The sequence below is a fragment of the Ananas comosus genome, linkage group 1, assembly GCF_001540865.1.
Source record: "Ananas comosus cultivar F153 linkage group 1, ASM154086v1, whole genome shotgun sequence".
Taxonomy (NCBI): Eukaryota; Viridiplantae; Streptophyta; class Magnoliopsida; order Poales; family Bromeliaceae; genus Ananas; species Ananas comosus.
The window spans coordinates 12,931,496-12,956,110 of record NC_033621.1 but is presented as its reverse complement, the minus strand read 5'-3'; the positions used below and the strand labels follow the sequence as shown (position 1 = coordinate 12,956,110).

General features: G+C 34.9%; 2 protein-coding genes and 1 long non-coding RNA gene across 3 annotated transcripts; 1 reads left to right on the top strand and 2 right to left on the bottom strand.

The window, feature by feature from the left end:
• Positions 4,678 to 7,849, top strand: LOC109719991 (dnaJ protein homolog 1-like). Its single transcript, XM_020246852.1, has 3 exons — positions 4,678 to 4,946; positions 5,738 to 6,105; positions 7,123 to 7,849. The coding sequence occupies exons 1-3, from the start codon at positions 4,770 to 4,772 to the stop codon at positions 7,571 to 7,573; spliced, it is 996 nt and encodes a 331-aa protein (XP_020102441.1). The 5' UTR covers positions 4,678 to 4,769; the 3' UTR covers positions 7,574 to 7,849.
• On the bottom strand, positions 10,592 to 13,121 carry LOC109718368. Its single transcript, XM_020244574.1, has 2 exons — positions 11,905 to 13,121; positions 10,592 to 11,597 (listed from the first exon to the last, which is right to left on the bottom strand). The coding sequence occupies exons 1-2, from the start codon at positions 12,436 to 12,438 to the stop codon at positions 10,956 to 10,958; spliced, it is 1,176 nt and encodes a 391-aa protein (XP_020100163.1). The 5' UTR covers positions 12,439 to 13,121; the 3' UTR covers positions 10,592 to 10,955.
• LOC109720322 lies at positions 20,112 to 20,604 on the bottom strand. Its single transcript, XR_002218902.1, has 3 exons — positions 20,472 to 20,604; positions 20,296 to 20,376; positions 20,112 to 20,222 (listed from the first exon to the last, which is right to left on the bottom strand). It is a non-coding gene; the product is annotated as an uncharacterized LOC109720322 (long non-coding RNA).

Here is a 24,615-nt window from a genome sequence, read left to right as displayed (position 1 = left end):
TTATGAGTATAGAACCCCTTGTATCATAAATTTTAACGTTGTATTGATGGATGTGTGGTTAAGATGTTTGTGGTCGCCCACTTAGATTGATAGTAGTCAACCCTAGGATATGAGTGCTGGTAGTTGGTTGTACTAGTATGATCGTAATGGTGGAAATGGATTATGGAATAAATTAGGGCCCGAAAACTGTTATGAGTATAATGGTAAGCAATTATCATAAATGTTATAGTAGCTAGGATCTCATATATAATACTATATATATACTATATATATACTATATATATATATATAATAAATTGTAAATAAATATATAAAATATTATTTATTTAATAATATATTATTATATAGATATATTGTTATTTTATGATATATATTATTTATTTATATATAAATATTTATTTAATATATATATAATATTACGATACCTACTAAAAATTATTTCACTAACTACTGGGGGACTACGATGCCTACTAAAAATTATTTCTTATTACATTAGGAAAGATAACTGCATTTATTTTATAACTAATTTTCAAAATTAAATTTTAAAATAACTACTCGCAGCATGATTTCTCTTCACATTCACTAACTACTGGGGGACTACGATACCTACTAAAAGTATTTCACTAACTAATGGAGGACTACTATGCCTACTAAAATTTTTTAATGTACTTATTACACCATTTAAATTCTGAAATTAATTTTTATAACTAATTTTAAAATTAAATTTTAAAATAACCACCCGTAGCATCGCGCTGGTCCCTTAACTAGTTTATATTTATATTCCAAAAAGGAGTGACTCAGCTCTAGGACATTTGGAGTCATATTGGGTCTTTATCACTACTTTTTGAGTAGAGTGGTGAATCATTGGTCTTATATGGAAGTTCATGGCCATTGCAAATTGAATTATTAGTTGTTTAGTGGTACCATATTTGAAAGCGTGACATGTTTTATTTGTAGCGCTTGAATGTATCACATTCGCTTCTCAAAGTCAAATTAGTTTCAACGATTGAATTTGAGTTTCTTACTATATTACTTTTATGGATTGTTCATAGATGGATAAATCGATGTGACATTTTTATCGTTGAATATAAATATTCGAAGCATTGTTCTTTTCTAAATAGTTGTTTCATATAATTTCACATCGTATTAAAATATGAGGTTCTGAGTTCAAATCCTGCGAAATCTCTAGTTTAGATTTAATTCTCTACCAAGTTAATTGAGTTTTTAGACATTACGTATAAAACCATATAATTTTTTTTTGAAATATCCTTCTAAAAACTAAATCGCATTAGTAAGCCCTAAAGGAAAGAGGGGTATTTGAGAAAAAATTTTAAATCAATGAGAGTATTTTAGGTCATCGGAAATAAATAAGATAACTTTAAAATTTTGAAGAGTATATTAAATATTATTACTTTTTAAATTGAGGGAGAGAAAAATAAAGAGAGAGAAAGTTAGCATTATATCCGCTTTGTTTTCTTTTAAAAATATAATAAGCAAGAAATGTAAAGTAGTTAGATTTTAAATTTGGAATCTCAGATACCAACTGTAACGCCCCAATAGTCTCACATCGAATGGGATACTGATTCCGATCAGTTTATATGAGGCCTACACGCTAGTAACAATAACTGGGGTTAAGCATTTTGGGCCGGTGGTTGTGCCCAATGAGTTATTGTTGCTAGGGGTCGTTGCAATTGGTATCAAAGCCGAATATCTGCCGGCTAAGTGCTATGCGGGACAAAGTGCTACACTAATGAATTTGGTGGGAGCCACAGATTTGGTGGGAGCCACCTCTAAAATCTCACAACGCCTGGTAATGGTCATGATCTGTCTGTGATTTGGTTTGGACCCGAGAGAATCTAAACAGGGGGAATTTATTCCAATCAGTTTACATAAGGCCTACACGCTAGTAATAATAACTTTCGGGCCAGTGGTTGGGTCCAACGAGTTATTGTTCCTAGCGGATAGGGTTGTTGCACCAACCATCAAGTTCCTACTCATCTGCACTCGATACAATCGATCGTGTAAACATATTATACATATCCCAAATATTGTTTCATAATAGAAAGGTAAAAACAAATAGAAATTATTTGAACTTTGCATCATTTTGAATCAACTATTCGAGTTTTCCAAATTTTGGTTCTCCTATCCAACGTTTCAATTTGTTTGATTTGAATCGGTTAATAATATTTTGACTTTAAAATTTAAATTAATTACTTACTTGCATAGATTTATAACTACGAGATTCATATAAAATTTATTAATTAAATATATAAAAATAAACGGCGCATTCAAATTTTGAAATCAAAATGTCATTGATTGACCAAAATTAAATATATTGGAAGGTCGGGTAGTAATATCAAAATTCTAAAATGTTGGATAGCTTATTAAGAATGTTATATAGTTCAGATAAATTTTGTACATTTTCACAAAACAAAAATCAACTCTTAACTTAGTAAAATGAAAAAGAAAAAAAATATATTAAGAGCCCTCCAAATAATAAAAAGTAAAACTAAATTTTGCTTCAAATTGAACCTGGTACTTTATTACTATGTCAAATAAGTTCAAAAATTTTTGATTGATCGTTGGAATTTGATTATAAAATTTTATGAAAACAAATTCGCTGATGACCATTGTAATAACTCACTAAAATATAATTGTATAAATTAAATAAATTGCCCTATAGACAATCAATTTTGATGATTTTAAAGTTGAGAAAACTATTCATTTTATTTAAAGTTTATATAAAATCTTAACGTGAAATGTCAAATCATTTTAGTAAAATTCTGCGTATAAATTTAACAATCATTCTAAATTTTTTCGATCTACTCAAAATAGTGATACAATGCACAATTCAAATTAAAGCAAAAGTTTTCAAACAGTCCCTGATTTGTTATGATTTGCATTATTCACCCAAATTTGTACTCAGATTTGAAAGGAAGTGGGCTCCTCCACCATATAGTGATGTTAATAGAGTGTAAATTTTATATCTTTTTATCCAAAGGATAATATTTCATACCAATTTGATCATTTTTTTATAGGAAAATTTTCAAATACCACCCCTCTAGTTTCGCAGTTTTTTACTTTAGTACACTCTGGGTTAAAGTGTATCAATTTAGTACCCTGTGGTTCGCACTTTCTCACTTTAGTATCTTGTGGTTTAAAGTGTATCAATTTAGTACCCTGTGGTTTTATTTTTATCTTTTTGTCGGCTCATCTGTTAATATCTCGTTAAATTATATACAAAAAACTTCAGATATCCTATCTAGGTTTATCGAATATTTACTTTAGTATCCTTTACTTTAACTTTGTCATTGATTTTTTTTTCCTCCGTTAATATTTCATTAAATTATATACAAAAAACTTCATACTCTATCTAGGTTTATCGAATATTTATTTTAGTATCCTTTAATTTTAACTTTGTCACTGATTTAACAAAAAAAATTAGTGAAATGAATTATAGAAAGAGAAAAATGAAACCACAGGGTACTAACTTAATATAATTTAAATCACATAATACTAAAGTAAAAAAAGTACGAAACCACATGGACTAACTTGATACACTTTAAACCATAGGGTAGTAAAGTAGAAAGTGTGAAACCACGAGAGGGATATTTGAAGTTTATCCTTTTTTATATTAAAAAAGTTTTGTAAAAAATTAAATTTAAAAATTTTGGAGTGTAAGATGTGCACTCTGTTTTTTAGTTGTATAACTAACATTTTTCTCTAGTTAAAATGTATAGTTTATCCTTCTTTATCAATCATTATCTTCTTATTCCATCTACTCCAACCAAACACTATTTTTCATTATTCTAGACTAACTCCAACCTCCAACCAAACACAAAAAAACTTTAACTCCACTTTAACCCTGAACTTAACTCTATTCCTGAAATAGCTATTTTTTCTTAACCCCGAACCAAACGGAGGCTAATCCATTTTGAAATTACATTTTCTCGGTTTATAAGCCGTTGAATCTAACGTCTTCGTTGATAATTTTGGGGATTCTGTCAGAATCAAACGTGCACGAGAGATACCAGCGATCTCTTTTCTGACTTGAGCAAATTTTTTATCACGTGCATCTTTGGCGAGTGTTCGTTTTGATCCTAACAAAATTTCTAAAATTACTAACAGAGAAGAGGCTAAATCAAACAAACAGTAAGTAAAGAAGCGCAAATCAATTTTAGAAAAACTAAATTCAGAAAATTTTTCTATAAATGCTCGATTTTTCACTTTTCCTTCCCGACCTTCAAAAATCTATATTTTACTTTCTTAAAGTTTTAAAAATATTTTCAAAGAGTACGGCGTTAATGGAGAGAGGGCAAAATGATCAAATTGCCCTTACTTCTTTTATATAAAAAAAATAAATTTTTAATATATTTCTATCATTTTAAAGATATTTTTAATATAAATTGTAAGAAATAAATAGAATAGTGATGAAACTAGCGGGTGAGTTATTGAGTGGGTAAAATCTAACTTTTTGGAAGTCGGAGAGAAAAAATAAAAAAAATTAATATTTATAAGAGACTTTTTTTATAATTTAGCCTAAAAATATTAGGGATCAATATCACAATCGGTTAAAGTTTAGGGAGTGTTTATCCATTTGAAAAAGATGGGAAATTCCTCACCATCTCTCTCTCTCACTTCCTAAATAAAACCCACTCTCATCTCTTCCACTTCCATCCACTTATTCCTCTCTCTCTCTCTCTCTCTCTCTTGTTTAATTTTTTTTTTTTTTTACAACTTAGTGCCTCTAAAATCTCCATAATTTTGCAATGGGAAACCCCCCAGATATTTACTACAAAATACTCAACATCTCAAAGGACTCCTCCCCTCATGAGATTCGCAGCGCCTACAAATCCTTGGTGCGAAAATGGCATCCGGATAAGCACCCTCCCTCCTCCAAGCCCGAAGCAGAAGCGCGCTTCAAATCCATCACCGAAGCCTACGAGGTCTAAATTTTACTTTCAAAAGCTCTTACTCTGATACCATGTCGAGACTCAAGCACAAGGACTGCTTGTATGCCTCGGAAGGCCTAAAATATTCGAAAGTGCTGTCAGTCCTTCATCATTCGCTGGCGGCTGTCATACAATTTTCTGACATCCGACGAGAAAGGATTGCAAGTGCTGTCAAATTTTTCAGGCTTTTTAAAGGCTGCATGCTTTTTCCGGTAGCTGTTGCAGTCGTAATTTTATTTTATAAAATTGGACGATATTTTTATATTTTATATTCAGAGTACCAAAATTATAAGAAAATTTGTGAATTATTTGTGGCCAAAATGAGTGTTTTATTTAATGAGCTTTCAATTTTTTAATATTCTGACAAATACTCCGACAGTGAAAGGAGATAAGGTTAATTCTGTAAGACCCTTTGCATAATATTAACTTTTGGATACACCTAATAAATTATGCATATCTACTTTTAGATCTCTATTGCTATAATGTCTCCTTTTTCTCTATTTGTAATAAATTTTATAGTTAAATGTGTTGACAAATTGATTCTTCTCTTATTGTTATTGCAAAAAAAAAAAAAAAAAAAAAAAAAAAAAAAAAAAAAACTGTCATCTTTTTTTTTTCACTTGCAGTTGCATAGATTGCAAACAATTTGCTATTTTTTGGCGCATTAAATCGTAAATTTTATGATTTTTATGGGTTTTTTCGGGGGTATTTTTTGATTGAATTTTAGCACCATTTTTTTTTTCTGTAATATCCATTCATTTATTCATCAATTCACATTCTCTTAGGCACTGAGTGATCAGCAAGAGAACAGGGCACTGTTTGGGGCAAACTGCGGCGGCGGCGGCGGCGGCGGCGGTGGCAACATTGCCGGAGGCGGCATTAACGGCGTAAACGGCGGCGCCGCTGCCGGCGGCAGCGCGGCGGCGCCGGGGGTTCGGAGGGGCGAGAAGGATCGGAAGAATGAGGAGGGTGTCTGGTGCAACTCGGCCGGGAATGTGGGGAGGAGCCGCGCCGCGCTGGCGGCATTCAAAAGCTCGTTCGAGCGGCGGAAGCTGCCGCCGGTGGAGCGGAAGATCGAGTGCTCGCTCGAGGAACTCTGCCGCGGATCCAAGAAGGAGATCAAGGTCGTCCGCGACGTCGTCGCCAAGAACGGGTTCGATTTACCATCTATTGTCTATTTGACCCTACTTCTGCTTCTGCTTTTAGCTGCAGCTATACACGTAGTAGAGCGCGGAAAACTATGGAGCTTTGGTTCTTGTGAAAAGTGCGAAAAGTTAAAATGACATTGACTTTTTTTTCTTTTAACGAAAAGTAGTGATTCGTCAGTTTATCGAAAAGCACTACACTCTACAGCAGGACCCGATAGGATCATACGCTAAAATGCAATCAATTGCTTTCTTTTACTCTTTGATCCATAAGCGAAGTGGTAGTTTCTAGTTACTAATCAAGGAATTCGAATGAAATGAAGCGAAGCAATGGAAATTTTACGTGCAACAATTCGAACGAATTCTCACTGTTTGAGCATTTTCTCAGTTGGATGCAAAGGATATTGCTTTTCCGATTGATTACAAAATGAAAATACTCGAAACCAAAGAAATCGGTAGATTCTTATGTAAGTAGTGCTCTTCATGCTAATCAGTTAACTAGAACAGAGGTGCTTTTACATCAGTAAATTGTATCAGCTTAAATTCATGATGAAACAGTGATAGTTGTAGATTCATCATAAGGTTAATCGCAAAGCTTTGCCTTAGTTTTATTTTATCTCTACTTCATATGTTGCCCGAATTTAAGAAAAATTACGCTTCGTTTACATTTGTAGATTCATAAATTTGTCATCAAATACGTACCTCTTGCTGTTTATGCAGCTTATCTTTTAAGAAGTGGTCCTAAATTCAATAAATTGAATTCAGAGATATGCGAAGGCGGTAGCCACCTGAAATTATGAGACAGTAACTTCTCTTCTTCCATTCTGGTCAGATGCATTTGTCTGACTACAGTTTCAAAATTACGTCCTCCGAGTTTCGATTTTACCAATTTCGTCAATTTCGTCTCTGTAATCAAGTCCTACCGTTAGTCTGCCGTCAGCGTCAGCGCTGAAATTGAAACCTGAAACACCGTCAGATCGAAACTTCTTTAACTGAAACTGTGAAACTTTTGGTTTGTAATGCAGGGTGATTGCGAAAAAGGAGGAAACACTGACAATAAGAATAAAACCCGGGTGGAGGAAAGGAACCAAGATCACATTCGAGAACATGGGGGACGAGAGACCGGGGTGTCTCGCCGCCGACTTGGTCTTCGTGATCAAAGAAAAGGAGCACCCCATTTTCAAGAGAGTGGGGAATGATTTGGTTCTCAAAGTTGAGGTCCCTTTGATCAATGCTTTAACAGGATGGGCATTCTCTTTTCGACTTCTCACCGGAGAAAAAATGAACTGCTCATTCGATGAGGAGATCATCTATCCGGGCTACGAGAAGGTGATCAAGGGCCAGGGAATGCCCCTCGCGAGCGAAAAGGCGCTCGCGAGGGGCGATCTGAGGATAAAATTCAGCATCGTTTTCCCGAAGAAGCTGAGCGACGAGCAGCGGTCGGGCTTAGTCGAGCTTCTCAGGGACTGCACCTGAGTGTTGTTTTGAGTTGTTATCTTTTGTTTCGCTTTGTGAAATCTCCTTCCACTGTTAATATTCGGAATCGTCGTATATATGAGGATATAGCAGTTTTATTATTGACAGAGCAGATGCGCCCGGCTTTAGTGTATCTGTCCTATCAAAAAGGCGAACTTATCGTGTTAATATCACTACCCTCACATGAGAGAGTTCACTATGTATATAGTTTTTATTTGTCACATATATGGATATTTCATATTTGTTTATAGTATGAGTTGGTGATATTTCTCTTTATAGTTTTTTTTTTTAAATAAAAAAAAAAAGCAAACTACTTAAATTCATTAGGTTGGTTTGGTGTATTAAAACTTTCACTTTGCTGAGGCTAAGTACCAACCAGAATTTATTGCAGAAAGGTAAAATGTGGAGGGACCCCCTCAACTATAGGCCATTTTTAAACAAATCCTGTAAATATTATTCTTTTGTTCTTTCAATTAATAAGATTTGAGGATTTTTGTACAATTTCAATTGGTTTAACAATTTTAGAAAAATAATTTGAGGGATATCAATAAAAAGGGAAAAAAAAAAATAGAGCCTATTTAATCTGGAAGTTGCTATTTTCCTAGTTTGCTTAGAAGCAGTATAATGCTTTTACCCAATTCATAAGATATTTGTTTGCTTGGCAATGTCATAACTTTATTGATGCTTTCTTAGGTGAGGAATTAAATGTGTACATTCCTATGTTCTTTATTCCTATTGAATATAAAATATAAAAATATAAAAATATTGTTCTCGGAAAACTCAATTTTTTTAAGAATTTAATATGGCATCAGAATATGAGGAGGTTTTGAGTTCGAGCTCCGCCGGATACCTAACATTATTATATTTCCTTCCATTTTTGGGCCTACGAAAAAGTCTCGAGCCCCTGGACGTGAGAAAAAATGTTCAATACAAAGATAGTAAAAATATAAAAATATTGTTTCCTAGAAGTTTAAGTTTTGAAAAATAACAGTTGTTTTATATAATTTAACACTAAAGTGTGTTTTTTTGTTTGTGTGAGAGAGAAGTTCTCATAAACTAAAGGAAATTAAAATTCTATGTATTTTTTTCTTAATAGAGAGCCTTTTTTTGATTAAACAGGGTATACCCTATTTTAACAAAGTTTTCTTAGAGAACCTTATGGGCCCTTAATGGACCCGTTTTCATGGGCTTTTTCAGGAAACGGGCCAACATCGACCCTACTCGGGTCGATTCAGCAAGCGGATCGATCGAAACCCAAATTGACCCGAAAGCTATTAGCATGCAATCCAAGCCCAAACTGAAACTCGAACAACCCGAAAAGGCGACGAGCCATGATCCGGACTATCTAAAACTTGAACCACCCAAAACCCGAAAAACACAAAATCCCAATGAGCCCAAACTGGCGCAAACCACGGTCCGCAAGCCGAGCAACACTTGGATCGTATTCATTTTCGGGCAATATTCTTAACGGGCTTGGCTCGAAATCCAATAGCCCTTAGGCGAGGCAATGTAATTTTACTACTGGACTAATCATTCATTCACCACCACTGTTTAGAGTACTTGGTTGATACTTTTATTGCAAACTCAGACAACAAGGATTTGATCTCTTGCATTACTATTAGGGATCGAACCACTACTGTCTAGCACAGTTAGTTGAGAGTTTGATCCCCTACCTACTGAGCCTCCAACTTACCGAAAACAATATTATCAAGTGACCAATATAATCTAGGCATTAATCTAAATTTAAACTTCACTTAAATTTAATAATTTAAGTAGCCCCTAATAGAAATACTGTGAGACGTGAAAGGACACACTTCTGATGCTTCCTAATAAGTGTGAACTAAAACTATTGGAGGTTTTAAGTAATTAACTGCTACATGGAAGTAGGAATGCAAACGGGGCGGATCTGAGGGCAGGAGCCCCGCACCGCCTCCCGCCTCGACTATCAAATTCTGCCTTGAATTCGTGATGGATTAAAAAATATAACCCATAATTCGTGCTGCCTCGTAACCTGCCTCTTGCCAGCGCCCCGAATTTGCCCCGCCAATTAATATTTTTTATAAAATTATAATATTATTAATATTTTATAAAATATAAATTAATAAATTTTAATAATATATATATATATATATATATATATATATATATATATATATTACTATACTATCNATCAATTACAAAAATTAAAAGAAAAAATCAATTACAATTCGAATTCAAAAGTTTCAAATACATGAGAAATAAGAGCACTAATTTATTTGTATTTTGAACTTGTTTGTAAATATGTTATTTTTTTAGAGACATTTTTTAAAAATATAAATAATTTTCGAGGCAGATTTGGGGCGGGTCAAAAATTTTTTCGTTTTCTGCCCCGAATTCATCTCGGATCATAAAAATTGTCCCGAAAAACAGGAGCTCCACCAACCCGGATCCGTTTGGGTCCCTAGATGAGAGAGGGTAAAACGTGAGAGCATCTCTCCCATAGAATATACACACATCACTTTCATCCTTTGTTTCTTCTGAAACTTTTATTCTTTCAGATACCTGATAACTTTATCATATTGAACAAATCAAAAGGAGTTACTCTAGTATGATATATGATATTAAATACCAAGTCAACAAAGAGTAATTTCCCTTATTCATGTAAGGCTTCTTTGAATGCCGGAATAAGTTATTCGGCGATATTATATTTGATGCGAAAATTTTCTTTTATGATAGAACAACATATTCGATTTTCAAGTCATTTTTTCATAATGAAATTATTGGTGCCTGCTTTAGCAACAAATCATTTGGTTTATGCAATCATAACAAGCACATAATAGGATGGTGTACACAACAAGCACCAATCAAGCTATAGATATCTTTCTTTTTTTCTTATTTTGAGCATGAAGATTCTTATCCAGCAAGATTGTCACAGGGAATAGCATATTCCCAGGCCCAGATTACCTACTTCAAATATCCGAAAACATTTCTGCGACAACCCGACGGCCGGTGCCAACCTGTTACTTAAAGCATTCGATACCAAAATCTGAACCTCATCGGCATCTGATGCTCACTGAGAGTTTAATCAAAGCAATGAATGATGAGTTGGTATTCACAAAAATTAGTATCTGAACAAGTCAATACAAATCATCTTGTACAGAACAGTAATGAAACTGGAAAGAAAAGAAAAAGAATGTAGCACGAGAACAAATCGAAGATCCCTCTCGGTGGCGCCTTCGGTGCTATTTGGTAACCAAACTTTGGAATACGAAAAGGAACCGCCACCAAAGCCATCTCTATCCATTTATGGAAAGAGGATATCTCTCCGTTGGTTGATCGATGCGGGGGTCGTTGGCGTGATCTTTGCAACTCGACGGCCACGATTGTTCGACGAATGATCCAATCAAAAGTCCATCACCGTCGACGTGAGGTTGAGCAACGGCCCCAAGGCGCTAGGAGCGAACTTCCGAGCAAAGAGGAAGCAAATCGAAGTCGGCCTCGAATTGTACATACAGAAGGTCCCGTTGTTTCTAATAGCCCGGATGAATTCGACCGTGACGTTCGGAGCTCCGTAGGTGGCCGGGTGGGGCCCGCCTCTCGACCAGTCGACCCACGTCACACTCCGGTTCGCATTCAAAGACCCGTGGAACATGTTCAAGTAAGTCGGTATGTAATGCTCGTCGGGATAGCAAGATGGTCTACAATACTTCCTAAAGAGGGAATAGTACTTGTACTCCGCCACTATGTTGATAGCGAGCTCGCGGTTGAGCTCGAACCACTCCGACCCTTTCCGCCAATGGTAGAGCTGGATTTTAGGGGCCATGCGGCGGCTGTAGCGGCCGCGGCCTTGAGGGGTATTTTCGTCGTAGGATTCCACGAACGTGTGCGCGGAATTTATAAGGTATTCATAAACGGTGGGGAAGTTGTACACCGGAATGCAGCTCTCGGAGAGTAGGATGAAGCGCTCGTTGGAGAAGTCGAGCAGAGCATTGGCCAATAAGCGCTTCTCGGCATCTACTAGCGTCACGGATCCCCACGACACTTCCTACGCGACAAAAGATAAAGATATTAGACACAACGCAAAATAGATTTAACCAAAAAAGTGCTTCTAATCAACCATAGCTGCATCGAATTTTGTACAATACTTGCAATTCAAGTTTTGAACTCAGCTGATATATGAAGAAATAAATGCTCATATACATCTTAAACAACAAGGTCATGCATTTATTGTATGATTTCGTCGAATTAGCAAATGAAACTGGAGATGCATAATGTTCTAATGTTCATAGGGTACCCTAATTGCCGAATATTAATAAGCACGGAAAGAAAAGGCAACTGAGACCACATCTCACCTCACTCGGGATCTGTCGGCCGAAGAACACCGAGCTCATCGACACATTAAGCCTGTAATCGGGAAGAGTATGCACGTAAACCGAATACAACCCTTCGTGACCCTTAAAGAACCGATCCCAAAGCGGCGCGAAGGGCAAAGGCCCGCGGGTCATAAACATGAAGGCCACTTTCGGCACCCTCTCGAACGGATACTCCTCCATTTTGGGCACCATCGACGCACGCCAAAACAGCTCCTCGTCGCTCATCGAATGGATCAAATGCGGGGGTTTGATGAAATTCTGCAGGCTCATGCAGTCCCCGTCGCAGCTTGCGGCGTACGTGGTGCGCGGGAAGAAGAGATCGGTCTGCGAGGTGTAGAACCGGCTCAGGTGGCCGCTTAGCGATAGGCCGATCGCCAAACCGGTCATGAATATGACCAAAATCGATACGAATTTCATGAGATTGATGGACCAATCTTTTCGGGGAGACGACGGGAAATAATCAGCTTCATCATCAGATTTGCTCTTCAATATGGGCTTCATCTCACTCCACATATTTGATGATCTTATATACCTTTAGAATCAATTGCAATTGATTGAGAAAACCCCTAATACCAATCTCCTCTAAGAATGGCAAAGATGAGACTTTGACACCAAAAAGAGTAATCACCGAGTCCCAAATCGCAAAACCCAAATCCAATTTCCCCTGGAATTTAGGTTGGGGATTTTAAAAACCAACCAAAGAAGATTGAAACAAACCCTAACAATACGGAAACTCCACAAAAATGAACAAAGATCGGATTTTGACGTCCAAAGAGTGATCACCGAATCCAAAATCACAAAACCCAAATCTAGTTTCTCCTGAAAACCAATAAAAAAATCCAAAAATTGTACAAAATCGAAATCCCCTGCGATGGACAGAGAGAGAGAACAAAACGAAATTGAACTGAAGAAGAATCCCCCAATCTCTACCTCCCCTTTCCAATCGACAGCGCCAAATCCCGGAAAACTCCAATCGAAATCGACGCGGAAATTGGCCAAATTGAGTAGGAAAAGGGGGGCGAAAAGTGGGGGATTTTATACTAACACAGCCCCCTATCGATCGCCCAAACCCTAGACGAGAAAACGCGTTAAGTAATCGAACGATCGACGAACCTTTCGATCGACACCTCTCTCTCTCCCCCCTCCCTCTCTTTAGAGAGAGAGAGAGGAGAGAGAAAGAAGAGAGAGAGAGAGAGAGAGAGAGAGAGAAACGGTCGCGAAGGGCGAAAAGTGACCCTCAAATGTGACCAAGAGCTAATTATTTTATGTGGGCCCATCAAACCAACCAACGGTTGTTTATGTATAGATCCGTGAGTTTCTAAATAATTTCACCCCAGTCCCCAGTTTTTTTTTAGCTGGTATATTATCTTCATAAACTTTGCATGTATAGCAAAAGCAAAATCGCACCAAATAAAAAAATATTAAAGCTATTAGCAGAAAATTCTGATCAGAAGTAAAACATAAGATTCAAGATCTTATTTGAAAAGATAAACATTTAGATATTTCTCTAAAATTATCTAAAATACAGAGATTCTGATTTAATTTTTTGTAAAATTAAAACTATTACTAGAAAATTCAGACTTTATGTTACTACATAGATGCTTAAGAAAGCTTCTCTACGAAAAAAAAAAAATTAAAACTTGAAATCATATTTAAACTTCAATTTGCCCTTTATATGGTTTAACATAATTTTATTTTGTCACTTTATGGTTTAAAAAGTTATAATTAATTTGTTATATAATTTTTTTTCTTTCATCATCAGAAGTTCAGTGTAAAAAAGTATAATAGAGTGATACTTTTTTACAAACCACAAGACTGTATAATATCATGATCTAAATGCAAACCATATTTAAACTTCAATTTGCTCTCTATGTGGTTTAGCATATTTTTATTCTATCACAATGTGGTTTAAAATGCCATACTTAACTATTATATAATTTTATTTTTATTTTACTATTTGATCTCGCTGCAAAAATGGTAGTAAAATAATACATCTTACAAACCACAGAGCAATAATATAATAATTTTATCATCTTACAATCTGTATTTCATTACTACTAGTGTAAAGACCCGCGCGATGCAGCAGATAGTTAATAGAAGCAAAGTTTAAAAATTTTAATAAAATTTACATTTACAGTTTATTAATATATAGAAATTTATACCATATTAAGTACAACCAATTTGCATGACTAAAGTCACATGTTAAGCAGGAGCTCCCGCGCGGATCGATTCAGCGGGCACTTATATGGGCCGTAGCTCGATTTCACGAGGCGATACTTCTCGAAGGAGACAATGTTCTTCAGAGGCTCTTCTTCTTCTTCTTCTTCTTCTTCTTCCTCCTCATCATCTTCGTTAACACAATAAGAGAAAGAGAGAGATGAGTGTGGAGTGGGAGATTAGACGATGATGTTTTTTTTTATGGTGCATACAAAAAAGTTACAAAAGAGAGGGGTAAGAGATTAATGGAGGAGGGGAGTGGATTAAAATTACAAAGCTCACTCATTAATAGAATATTAATATGGTGCATGTAATTAAATGTTGCACCTAGCATGTAATTAGAGTAGCAGCGAGGTGAAGGGTTCGGCGTTGAGAAGAGAAAAAGGTGGTTTGATTTAAAGTTGGATTTAAAGTTGCATATAATTAAATGTTGCACATTGCATTAATTAGAGAAGTAGCGAGGTGAAGAGTTGTGGTTTGATTTAAAGTTGGGTTATGAGAATGAAGGATAATATGCCACGTGGCAAGAAATATTGTGGCTTCATATAGATTTATAGATTTATAGATGTAATATATATATATATATATATATATATAGAGAGAGAGAGAGAGAGAGAGAGAGAGAGAGTTGAGCTAGAATACTGTCGATATCAATCGGGCTCCGTTGCCACCCATTTGTTTTCGATGATGGAGCCTCCAAATCGATGATCGGCATCGTTGAATATGATCTATATCACTTGAAGTATCTAAAAATCAAATTTCATATTTTTCCAATATTATTCTCTTGTCCATTAAGTTGGCGTAAAAATGAACGGCTGAAAATGAATATCCCCTAAAAAGTGATAATACGAATTTTGTAATCAAGATCGGGAGTATAGATCTTATTCTAAATAGTTTAAAGAATTTTCTAACCAAAATTCAATTGATTTAGATAGCTTTACACCGTTAAACGAGAAAATACCTCATATCTACCATTAAAATTGCAAATTTTGAAACTCTTTGATCATTAGGTCAATGATATCGAAAAGATTTGAAATTTGATTTCTAAATACTTCAAGTGGTATAGATCATGTTCAACGGTGCCGATCGTCGATTTAAAGGCTCCACCATCGAAAACAAATGGGTGGCAACGGAGCCGGTTTGCTACCGATAGCATTCCAGCTCAACTATATATATATATATATATATATATTAAAATTTACCTTAAAAAATGAGTGGTTATAAGATTTGGTTTTCCTAGAATTTTTACAAAAATTTAGGGATCTAAATATAAATTTTCCTTTGAAATCTAAATAGAAAATGGGGGCCTATAATTAGTGGGTGTGAATGTGTGGGTGTTATAATGGTGTGAGATTTAGTAGAGGGGGGGAATTTTTTCCAGCATCAAAGTGTGTGTGTGGGGCCCACACACGCCGCGTGTGGTGTTAGTTTAACGGCTCTTAAGTTTGATTATTTTTGACCGTTGGAACGTTTCATAATCCGTGTACCAGGTCTACCACGTCACCATGAACCGGACAAGTTAAAATTTGGGTTTTTAAGGGCCTTTTTTGCTTTGCTTTTGAATTCGATTTGTATTTACGCACGCAATTATGAACAAGCTAAAAAATTCTAAGTACAACTTCTAAGAATATAGTTGTTGCATATCTAACTAATTAGGACACATGATTCTTCGTTTTTCGATAAAATTATAAAATATATATCTCAGCCAACTAATTATAATATGTAAAATATATTATTACATGCAAAAAAAATAAAGTATCCTTAATTGTACTTTCTCGTCGCATAAATAGTAATTTTTTGTAATTTTAAATGGAGCTTTTATGCATATCTAATGTATAATTTTTACGGTATACACGGTTGTAAGAAACGAAATGGCCTCTGAAAAGAGTATTTGAGTCGATATAGTACACCAGGTCCAGGCAATAGTTTAATTTTTTTTGTTTTTGTTGGAGTGGTCTCTATATATCTGTTGGAGTTGGGTACTTAATTTTGTTTTGTGTTTGAAATTAGATGGATGTGAGCTGTTAATTAAGTAGGGTGGGTTCAACGGCTATATATATGCCTCTCCCAACCAATGAGGCATTGCCAACTGGATAATAAGAAGCAATACAAGTTAGGTTTTGGGCTCCACCCAAATAAAATAAAATAAAATAAAATAAAATAAAAATTAGGATAAATCACACTTTGGTCCTCAAACTGCAAGTTTGGTAACAATTTGGTACTTAAACTTTAATTTGTTGTAATTTCTGACTCAAGCTTTCTGAATTATTATAATTAAATCGTACAATCCAATTTAGTGAGTTAAATATTGACAAATTGATAAGGATTAATTTTATACAGATCGCTACAAATATAGTAAATTGCAAATATATCCCTACACAATTCAACTTTCATATGTTGTCCCTACAAAGTTCTAATATTTTCAAATATATTTCTCTGATTTGTTAATGTTATAGAACTATTTATATTTTAAGTGAAATGTCAATTTTGCCATCAAATATATCTCTTCAAAAATCATAATAGTATAATATAAGAGAGGCAAAAATGTCAAGTTATCTTATAAACTAATCAGAGTTAATTATTTAACCTATGGTTAACTAAAGTTTTCTAACGGATTCTAACGATAGGAACATATTTGAAAATATTAGAACTTTTAAAGGTATAACATATGAAAATTAAATTTTGTAGGGATATATTTGTAATTCGCTATGTTTGTAAAGACCTGTATGAAATTAACCCAATTGATAATGTATAAGAGATGTGAAAGTATTATCCATGATGTAATAAAAATTAAGATATTGCATGACTTCTGTATTAAAATAATTTGTCAATATTTAGTCAACTAAATCGGATTGTGAGATTTAATTGTAATAATTTAAAAATTTCGAGCTAAAAATTATAATATATTAAATTTTAAGAACCAAAGTATACTGTTCGATCAACTATTTATTACTGTTTTAAAATTTGTATATTGTATTTAATGGACAGTTAATTTACGTATCTGCATGGGGTGGCTCTCAATGTATGGCAACATATATTTTATATATTTTTTAATATTTTTTAAATAATATACTTAAAATAAGATACTTAAATCAAGTAAGATAATAAGCTTCGAGGAATTATCTCCTATGCTTAAAACGTGGATTTATTGGTTTAAACTATAATAGAGTATTCACATATGGTTGTAATAACTTATAATAATATGCGAATAATAAAATTATAAAAATTTATAGTGGATATATAGAGCATTGCCCAATCTTTGATTTTCATTTTTTTTTTCTTATTTTACTAGCAATGAAATCGAGAGGTGCACAATGAAAATTTAGCTGCTTAAGAAGCACCTGAAAGAGATATATATCACTAAAAATATATATATAAATTAAAAATTAGAAAAAAAATTTTTTTTTTGAGAGACAGATAGCATGTTACCAACTTCGTTTATTTCATTTAGAAATAAACTTAGCTGAAAATGTGAATCAACTAGGATTCGAACTTGGGTCTCGGCTACCAACCATCAAGTCCTTTGTCGCTTGCTTTAGGGACGGTCGGTAATTAGAAAAAAAATTAAAAAAATAAAGGCAACATGAAAGAGAGCTTTCTTTATTTCTGATTCTTCTTTTGTCAAACTCACTATTAATTCCCACAGAATTATTACACTATAGAGGATAAAAATAAAATGGCTATGTTATTCAACATTGTTCAATAACTATTTATTTCTAACATATTAAGCTATATATATCAGAAAACCATATCTTTATAATTTATGCTCAACACTTACCGTACGTAACACTTCGACTCTAGACTTTTTAATAGGTTCAAGACGCGACATAAAAACGCTAGGATTTTTTTTTTTTTTTTTTGAGAAAGAGGTAGCAAACTATCTATGTCATTCATTAAGTAAAATGAACTAAACGTATAATGTGGAAGCAGTTAGGGCCTCCGAAATAAAACGCTAGGAAATTGACAACATATATTTATTTTACTATTGTATTCAATCATCCTTTGTTGAAGTGTTATCAAGTGACCGACCAAGTAGAAGTGCACATCAATTCCATACATAGTCTACATGGTTTCCTTTTTGACTAAGTCTTGGTCAATATACTCTATTATTGCTATGTGACCTATTCAAAAATCTCTTTTATTGACTTGATTTTGTAATAATTATTATTATATGGTTCTTGGACCCATACTCTTTAACTTATCTATTTGGCTATTATGGAAGTATAGGCCTTTGATTTGTGACATTATTTATTTGTATGCTCTTTAAATCTCTTTTATGGAAGTTGGGTAATGAAAGGTATTGCAACTTTTCATCAACAAGAATACAAAGAATCAATTTGTGGTTGGAGGCTCTTTACAACACTCCGGCTCTACTAACAATAATAACTCGTGAGATTCTAAATTATTGACTTAAGTGTTTAAACTTAATTATTAGTATTAAAATTTAAAGTTAATTTCATATAGGTCCCTACAAATATAGTTTATTGCAAATATATCCCTACTGTCACGCCCCGGATTACACTTTCCCCGGGCACGCCGACAAATCCGCCGTATACAAAGGAATTTCCCCTGTATACGAAGCGATAGCTGTACCTGTAAATTAAACACTACTACGAACAGTAGTAGGGAGCTGCTAGAGAAAACAGAAACTAAACCAGCTGAGTTTCATATACATAGTCCAAATCCAAAATACAAAGCTACTCGCACTGGCGAGTTAGGTCCACTATGTACATAAACTCGAAACAAAACATCTACCTGCAGTAGGGGCACCTCTAGCTCAGCACGTCGGGTAGGGCTCTAACTCGCGACGCCCTTGCCTCGATCCTGGTCCGCAGACGGCGCAGTAGCCGAAACCTGTGGCTCTGCAAAACAGGGGTAACAACTGGGCGTGAGAACTACTATAAAAACAAGTAGTCCTCAGTGGGTACCGCCCAAAACAACATCGGTCCACCCACTAAGTCTACAGAAGGGAGCAAGAATAGTAGGAAAAGCAGGAAATAAACTCAACCGCTACAAATCACTATACTATCATGCTCTACACTAACCAACTGTAGGAAATGTCAAATCTGACCCAATCCAATCGGGACTGTAGACATACCCGTCCCTGGGACTGTGAACACACCCGTCCCTGCCCAGTTGCAACTATCAGGCTCTATCCACACAACTGGTCCGTGGAGAGCAAGTCCAACCGGCATGAGCGACACCAACGCGAAAGCACAAAGCCTGACTCCGGAGTGGCACTCGTGGGCGCTACCCAACCGAGTATGCAGCGTATCTCTGTCGAGCTCAATCAGGCTCCAACTAGCCAAAGTCAAGTAATCGACTCAAACTGGTCTAACAACCAACAGGTAACGTGCCCTCGGCACAATCTGACGCCAAAAAGGCGATACGGGTCCACCGTCAACTCTGACGGCACCCAACAGTCCGAAACGACCTGAACGACCCTGTAAAAATCCACTCGGCGAACCAGCACGAGTGTAAATACATTCTAAACTACCCAAGGTATCCATTGCACTGACTCGGCAACGATACAATCGAACACGGCTCCTAGAGCTAAATCTGGTAGTTTAAGTATATGACGGGTCAAAACGCAGGTTTTCTCCTAAGTCAAATTTCAAGTCCAACATGTATAATTTAAATATTCATTTCAGCATGCTTCTACATTCATATTACATTCAAAATGCTAATCGATGAATTAAAGCATGATTTACAACACTCGAACTATACACGTTGACTAACATGCACTTAGGAGCGAAACCGATGAAACACCCACCTCTAATGCAATTCCTGGCAGCAATAGGGTCTCGGATCCTCAAGCAACACTGCTGGAAACCTCTTCAAACCAGCAACAAAGCCCCTTAAGATCTGGATTTACAATGCACCCAAAAATCCAATAAAAATCATCAAAATCCACAATTCAGTCCGAGTACACAGCAGCAGAGAAGAGAAGGGTTTCGACCAAGCTAAACTTCACCAAAATCCACAAGTAAGGACGTCGTAGATTCTTCTCGCAGTCCCGAAACCAACGAATTAAGTCTCGACGAAATCCGATGCTCCTACGTCGAGTACGAGCTGAAATACTAACAGTCGACGATGAAATTCAGCAAAACAGCACTTAAGCTTAAATGTCCTAATCTCAATGTCAAAACTCACCTAATGAACTCCAAATCAGGTGAAGAAGGTCCCCATTCCAGTGCTGGGTGATGGTGAACGTGACTCAACTCCACAAAGCCCCTGCTTCCAAAGTTCACCCCAAAAAGAACTCAAAAACTTACAAATCTGCCCACAGCAACAACAGCAGAGAAAAACTTGAGTTCGACTGAGCTAACCTTCACCAAATTCTGTGAATCATGGCTTCGTGGATTTCTCTGGAAGTCTAGAATCCAGCAAACCAAGTTTCGTCGAGATCCGATCTTCCTACGTCGCACACAAGTCAAAACACTGGAGGTCGACGCTGAAGAACTGCAGAATCAGCACACCATCAAGCTGGATCAATGGAACTCGATGCAATTTGAAGCAAATCCGAGGTTTGAGAGGCTAAGAGGGGTTTCTCTGTGAAGGAGGGAAGAAAAGAGCAGCAAAGGGACGCTTACCAAGTATTTATAGTGAGTTAGAACGATCCAAAAAGCCTCAGGAACTCAAGCTGCTATCCAGTGTCCCTGCAGAAACGGGCATTTCCGGGCGCCCGGAACCATGTTCTGGGCGACCAGAACATCCCGACTGCACAAACCGGGCCCTTCGGTCTCTCCGCCCGCGGTGTGCTGCGCCCGTAAACGGCTCCGGCGGAGCTCACCTACCACCCTGCCACGCGTCGAAGCAAGCGATATTCACGAGGTGGAATTTCCGGACCCACTTCTGGGCGCCCGGAACATAGGATCCGAATTGGCTTCCAGTTTCAAATAAATTCAACACTCATTTCTGGGCGACCCTAACAATGTTCTGGGCGCCCGAATCTGGCAAAACTCCAGTTTTGCTTATTTGAGTGCGCCGAGTCCAATTCTGCATCCAATTCGTGCAGAATTGACTCCGACTCAGTCCGACACTCTCCAGAGATGTCGACCAGTCTATAATACTGAAGTCAATCCTATCCAAAGCTCAGGAACACTACACCTACAAAGTTCAACTTATATATGTTGTCTCTATAAAAGTCCTAACATTTTCAAATATGTTCCTATCTTTAGAATCCGTTAGAAAACGTTAGTTAACCATAGGTTAAATACTTAATTATAATTAGTTTACGAGATAACTTGATATTTTTGCCCCTCTTATATATATTATACTATTGTGACTTTTGAAGTGACATATTTGTGATTGCAAAATTGATATTTCACTTAAAATATTAATAGTTTCATAACAGTAACAAATCAGATAGATATGCATACTTAAAAATATTAGAACTTTTATAAAGACAATATATAAAAATTAAACTTTATAGAGATATATTTGCAATTCATTATTTTTGTAGGAATCTGTATGCATTTAATCCTAAAATTTATGATCCTCGTAGTTTTATATTCATAATTTTTCACCCATGCATCCGATGTAGAATTATACTCCACAATTATGTAGCCTGCTACTATAAAAATAGTTTATTCGAAACTTTATTTTACGGTGCGGTACACATCACCACTGTAGTTATTGCAATTTACAGTAATTTTAAAATTAAAAGCTTTTCTAACCGCAATCTACAAGACGATGAATTTCGAAATCAACCGCGTAGATGGGCCGAATAAGCGTCAAGAATGAGCCAAGTCACAATCAAGATCCGTGGTCATTGTATCTCTACGCTTAAAATAAATTAGTTGTGTATTTCTAACAGTTCGAGCTTTTGGGATTAATAGTTAGCACCAACGATTCGACGAGTAATATCAGAGCCAGAGGTCATAGATTCGATTGCTATATGCTGCGAATTTGTGCAGTGCTCGCTTAAATGGGTTAGTATCCTGCCCTGTGGCGGAAGGCCAAATGGGCCGGCCGAGTCACGATCGAAATGGCGTGAGGCCGAGTTGAGCTGAGTCATGTTCGAAGTGGCGTAAGGCTGGATCGGCCGAGTAACAATCGAGACCCGTGGGCGCTGTATCTGTACGCTTTAACTGAATAGATCAAGCATTCGTCATAGAGTTTACCAACATAATTTTATTATTGTACTAAATGGGCTAGGCCCAATTTCTACAAAGCCTGTTCCACAAAATATGGACATGAAAAGCCCAACATGGGCTCAAGGGCCCATAATTTAAATAGTCCTATATAAGATTAATATAGTTAAACCTTTTAACACAGCTATAATATTTTGAGCGATAGCTATGACCAAAAGTTTAAAAGGGTTATGTTAACTAGAATAGTTTTAGGATCGGTAACCCCCTCAAAAGCAGGGCGTCTTAGTTGATATCATAGCCAATTACCAGCTAGAACTGTGAGATGAATTTCGGCTAAGCTAGGACGGTGAGTAGAGTGCGGCTCCCCAGTTGACGATCGTTGTGGACTGAGCATTGCTCTCACAAGATTCGCTAAGAAGCATGACGAGTCTCGCATTGTCTAGTGCTTGTGAGTATACTTGATCATGACGAGAACAATCAAGAAGTGGGGGGAAGAAATGTGACCCCAGAATTTAAATAGTCCTGAATATAAAATATAATAGAATTAAACTTCTTAACTCCAAGAAATTAAGAGGATTAAGCATGCTAGATTTGATGTAGTTTTGGAATGGATAACCTCCTAGAAAGCGAAGCGTCACAAAGGGTGGATAAAAATTTTATAGGGCTGGAATAAAAACACAAATAAAAGTGTACATTCGTTGCAACGTCACATATATCAACTCATAAATTATTTTTCTTAATATTATTGTACCATATTTTATATATTTATTTTATAGATCGGACTATCACGCATATTTTTATGTCGAGTCTTTAAACAATATTTCATAAAAGTTAAATTATAGGATGCATGATATTAAAAATTTTAAGCAGCTCGTTTAGGGCTTGAGCTAGCTTGGTTCGAGATTAGTCTTGCTCTAACTTGATCCAAATTAATTTCAAGTCGAGTTTGAGTCTAAATTTAGATTCGAAATTAATTTCAAGCCGAGCTCGTTTTGATGATTTTTTTATATATATAAATAAGTGTAAGATTTTTAAGGAGAAAATAATAAAAAAACCAGCAGGGATTGGAATTTTTTAAAAATTGACGGAAGTTAGCAAAAATTAACAGTGAGGGTATTTATAAAAAAAATATTATATTTAGAGAAATATTTGTGAAATTTTAAAAATTTGAAGGGTATTTATGATATTTCATAGCTTTGTGAGGTTACAAATGAAATTAACCTTTATTGTTTCTATTATATTTCTTTCCTATATTATAGTCCTTGGTTTAGAATGGTGCTTTTATTTATTGTCCTTTGTTGTTTTGTAAAAAAATTTTAAAATTTCAAGTGGGCTCTAATCACTGTTTTTGTTCAAGTGCTAATTCCTTCATTAGAAGGTAAAACTGATTAGTTTGACCTAATCATGATTAGGAATCCTTAATCTTCATTATTGTTATTTTATTTCTTAGTTTTTACATTTTATTTTTTTTTATTTGATTTTGAAATTTTGAAGGAAAAAAAAAAATTAGATTGAACCATCACACTTTTCAAATAAGGGGAATGGATAGGATGTAACCTTTTATTCAAAAATTAAGGGTAAAATTGTACGGAGATCCCCTCAACTATTACAAATTAAATTTGTCAGCAATTTCATCAAATTTAATTACGTTAATCATTTTATATCAAAAATTAATAATTAATGATTAATAGCTGTTTAGTAAATAGGTCTATTAAGCAAAATTTTTAATGTAATAAACTCTAAACTTAAACAAAACAATAGTTAAGGAGTTAAAAGATGTCAATAGAAAAAAACTAAGGGACCTAATACGTAATAACGCACAATTGAGGGGATCTCAATACATTTGTATCTAAGATTTTTTTTTTTTAAGGAAACGTAAAATAAACTATAACTAGTTGAGAAACCCGTTTATCTTCTTTATAAATAATTAATAAATAATTAAATATATTTTTTATAAAGTAAATAACAATATATTTTACTTAATTAAATAAATAAGTTTTAAAGACATTTTTACATGCGATCAATTATATCGGATATGCAAGTTTTGATTACAAATAATAATGCTGATCTTAACATCCCGTTTGGGTTCAGATTGTAAATTCATAAGTTTGTATTTTAATTATAATAAAATTTTAAAATATATAATTATTTATGCCTAATTTTTAAATATTTTAGATTGTATGTATTAAATATTAATTTTAATTTTATAATTATTTAATATAAATAATCTATTTTTATAAAAAACACTACAATTAAGTTTTTATAAAATATATTTAATTACAATAATTACATAAAATATACTAACTAAATATATAAAGTTAAGCAACATATTCAAAAATCATTAATAATAAATTTAAATTTAAATTTTACATTTAAA

What these genes read in the sequence shown, in the direction of transcription:
- LOC109719991 (XM_020246852.1), top strand. Translation starts at nt 4,770, where the DNA reads ATGGGAAACCCCCCAGATATTTACTACAAAATACTCAACATCTCAAAG. An exon ending in CCATCACCGAAGCCTACGAG is followed by an intron (nt 4,947 to 5,737) that starts GTCTAAATTTTA and finishes ACATTCTCTTAG; the next exon opens with GCACTGAGTGATCAGCAAGA. An exon ending in GACGTCGTCGCCAAGAACGG is followed by an intron (nt 6,106 to 7,122) that starts GTTCGATTTACC and finishes TTTGTAATGCAG; the next exon opens with GGTGATTGCGAAAAAGGAGG.
- LOC109718368 (XM_020244574.1), bottom strand. Translation starts at nt 12,438, where the DNA reads ATGTGGAGTGAGATGAAGCCCATATTGAAGAGCAAATCTGATGATGAA. An exon ending in GCCGACAGATCCCGAGTGAG is followed by an intron (nt 11,598 to 11,904) that starts GTGAGATGTGGT and finishes TTTGTCGCGTAG; the next exon opens with GAAGTGTCGTGGGGATCCGT.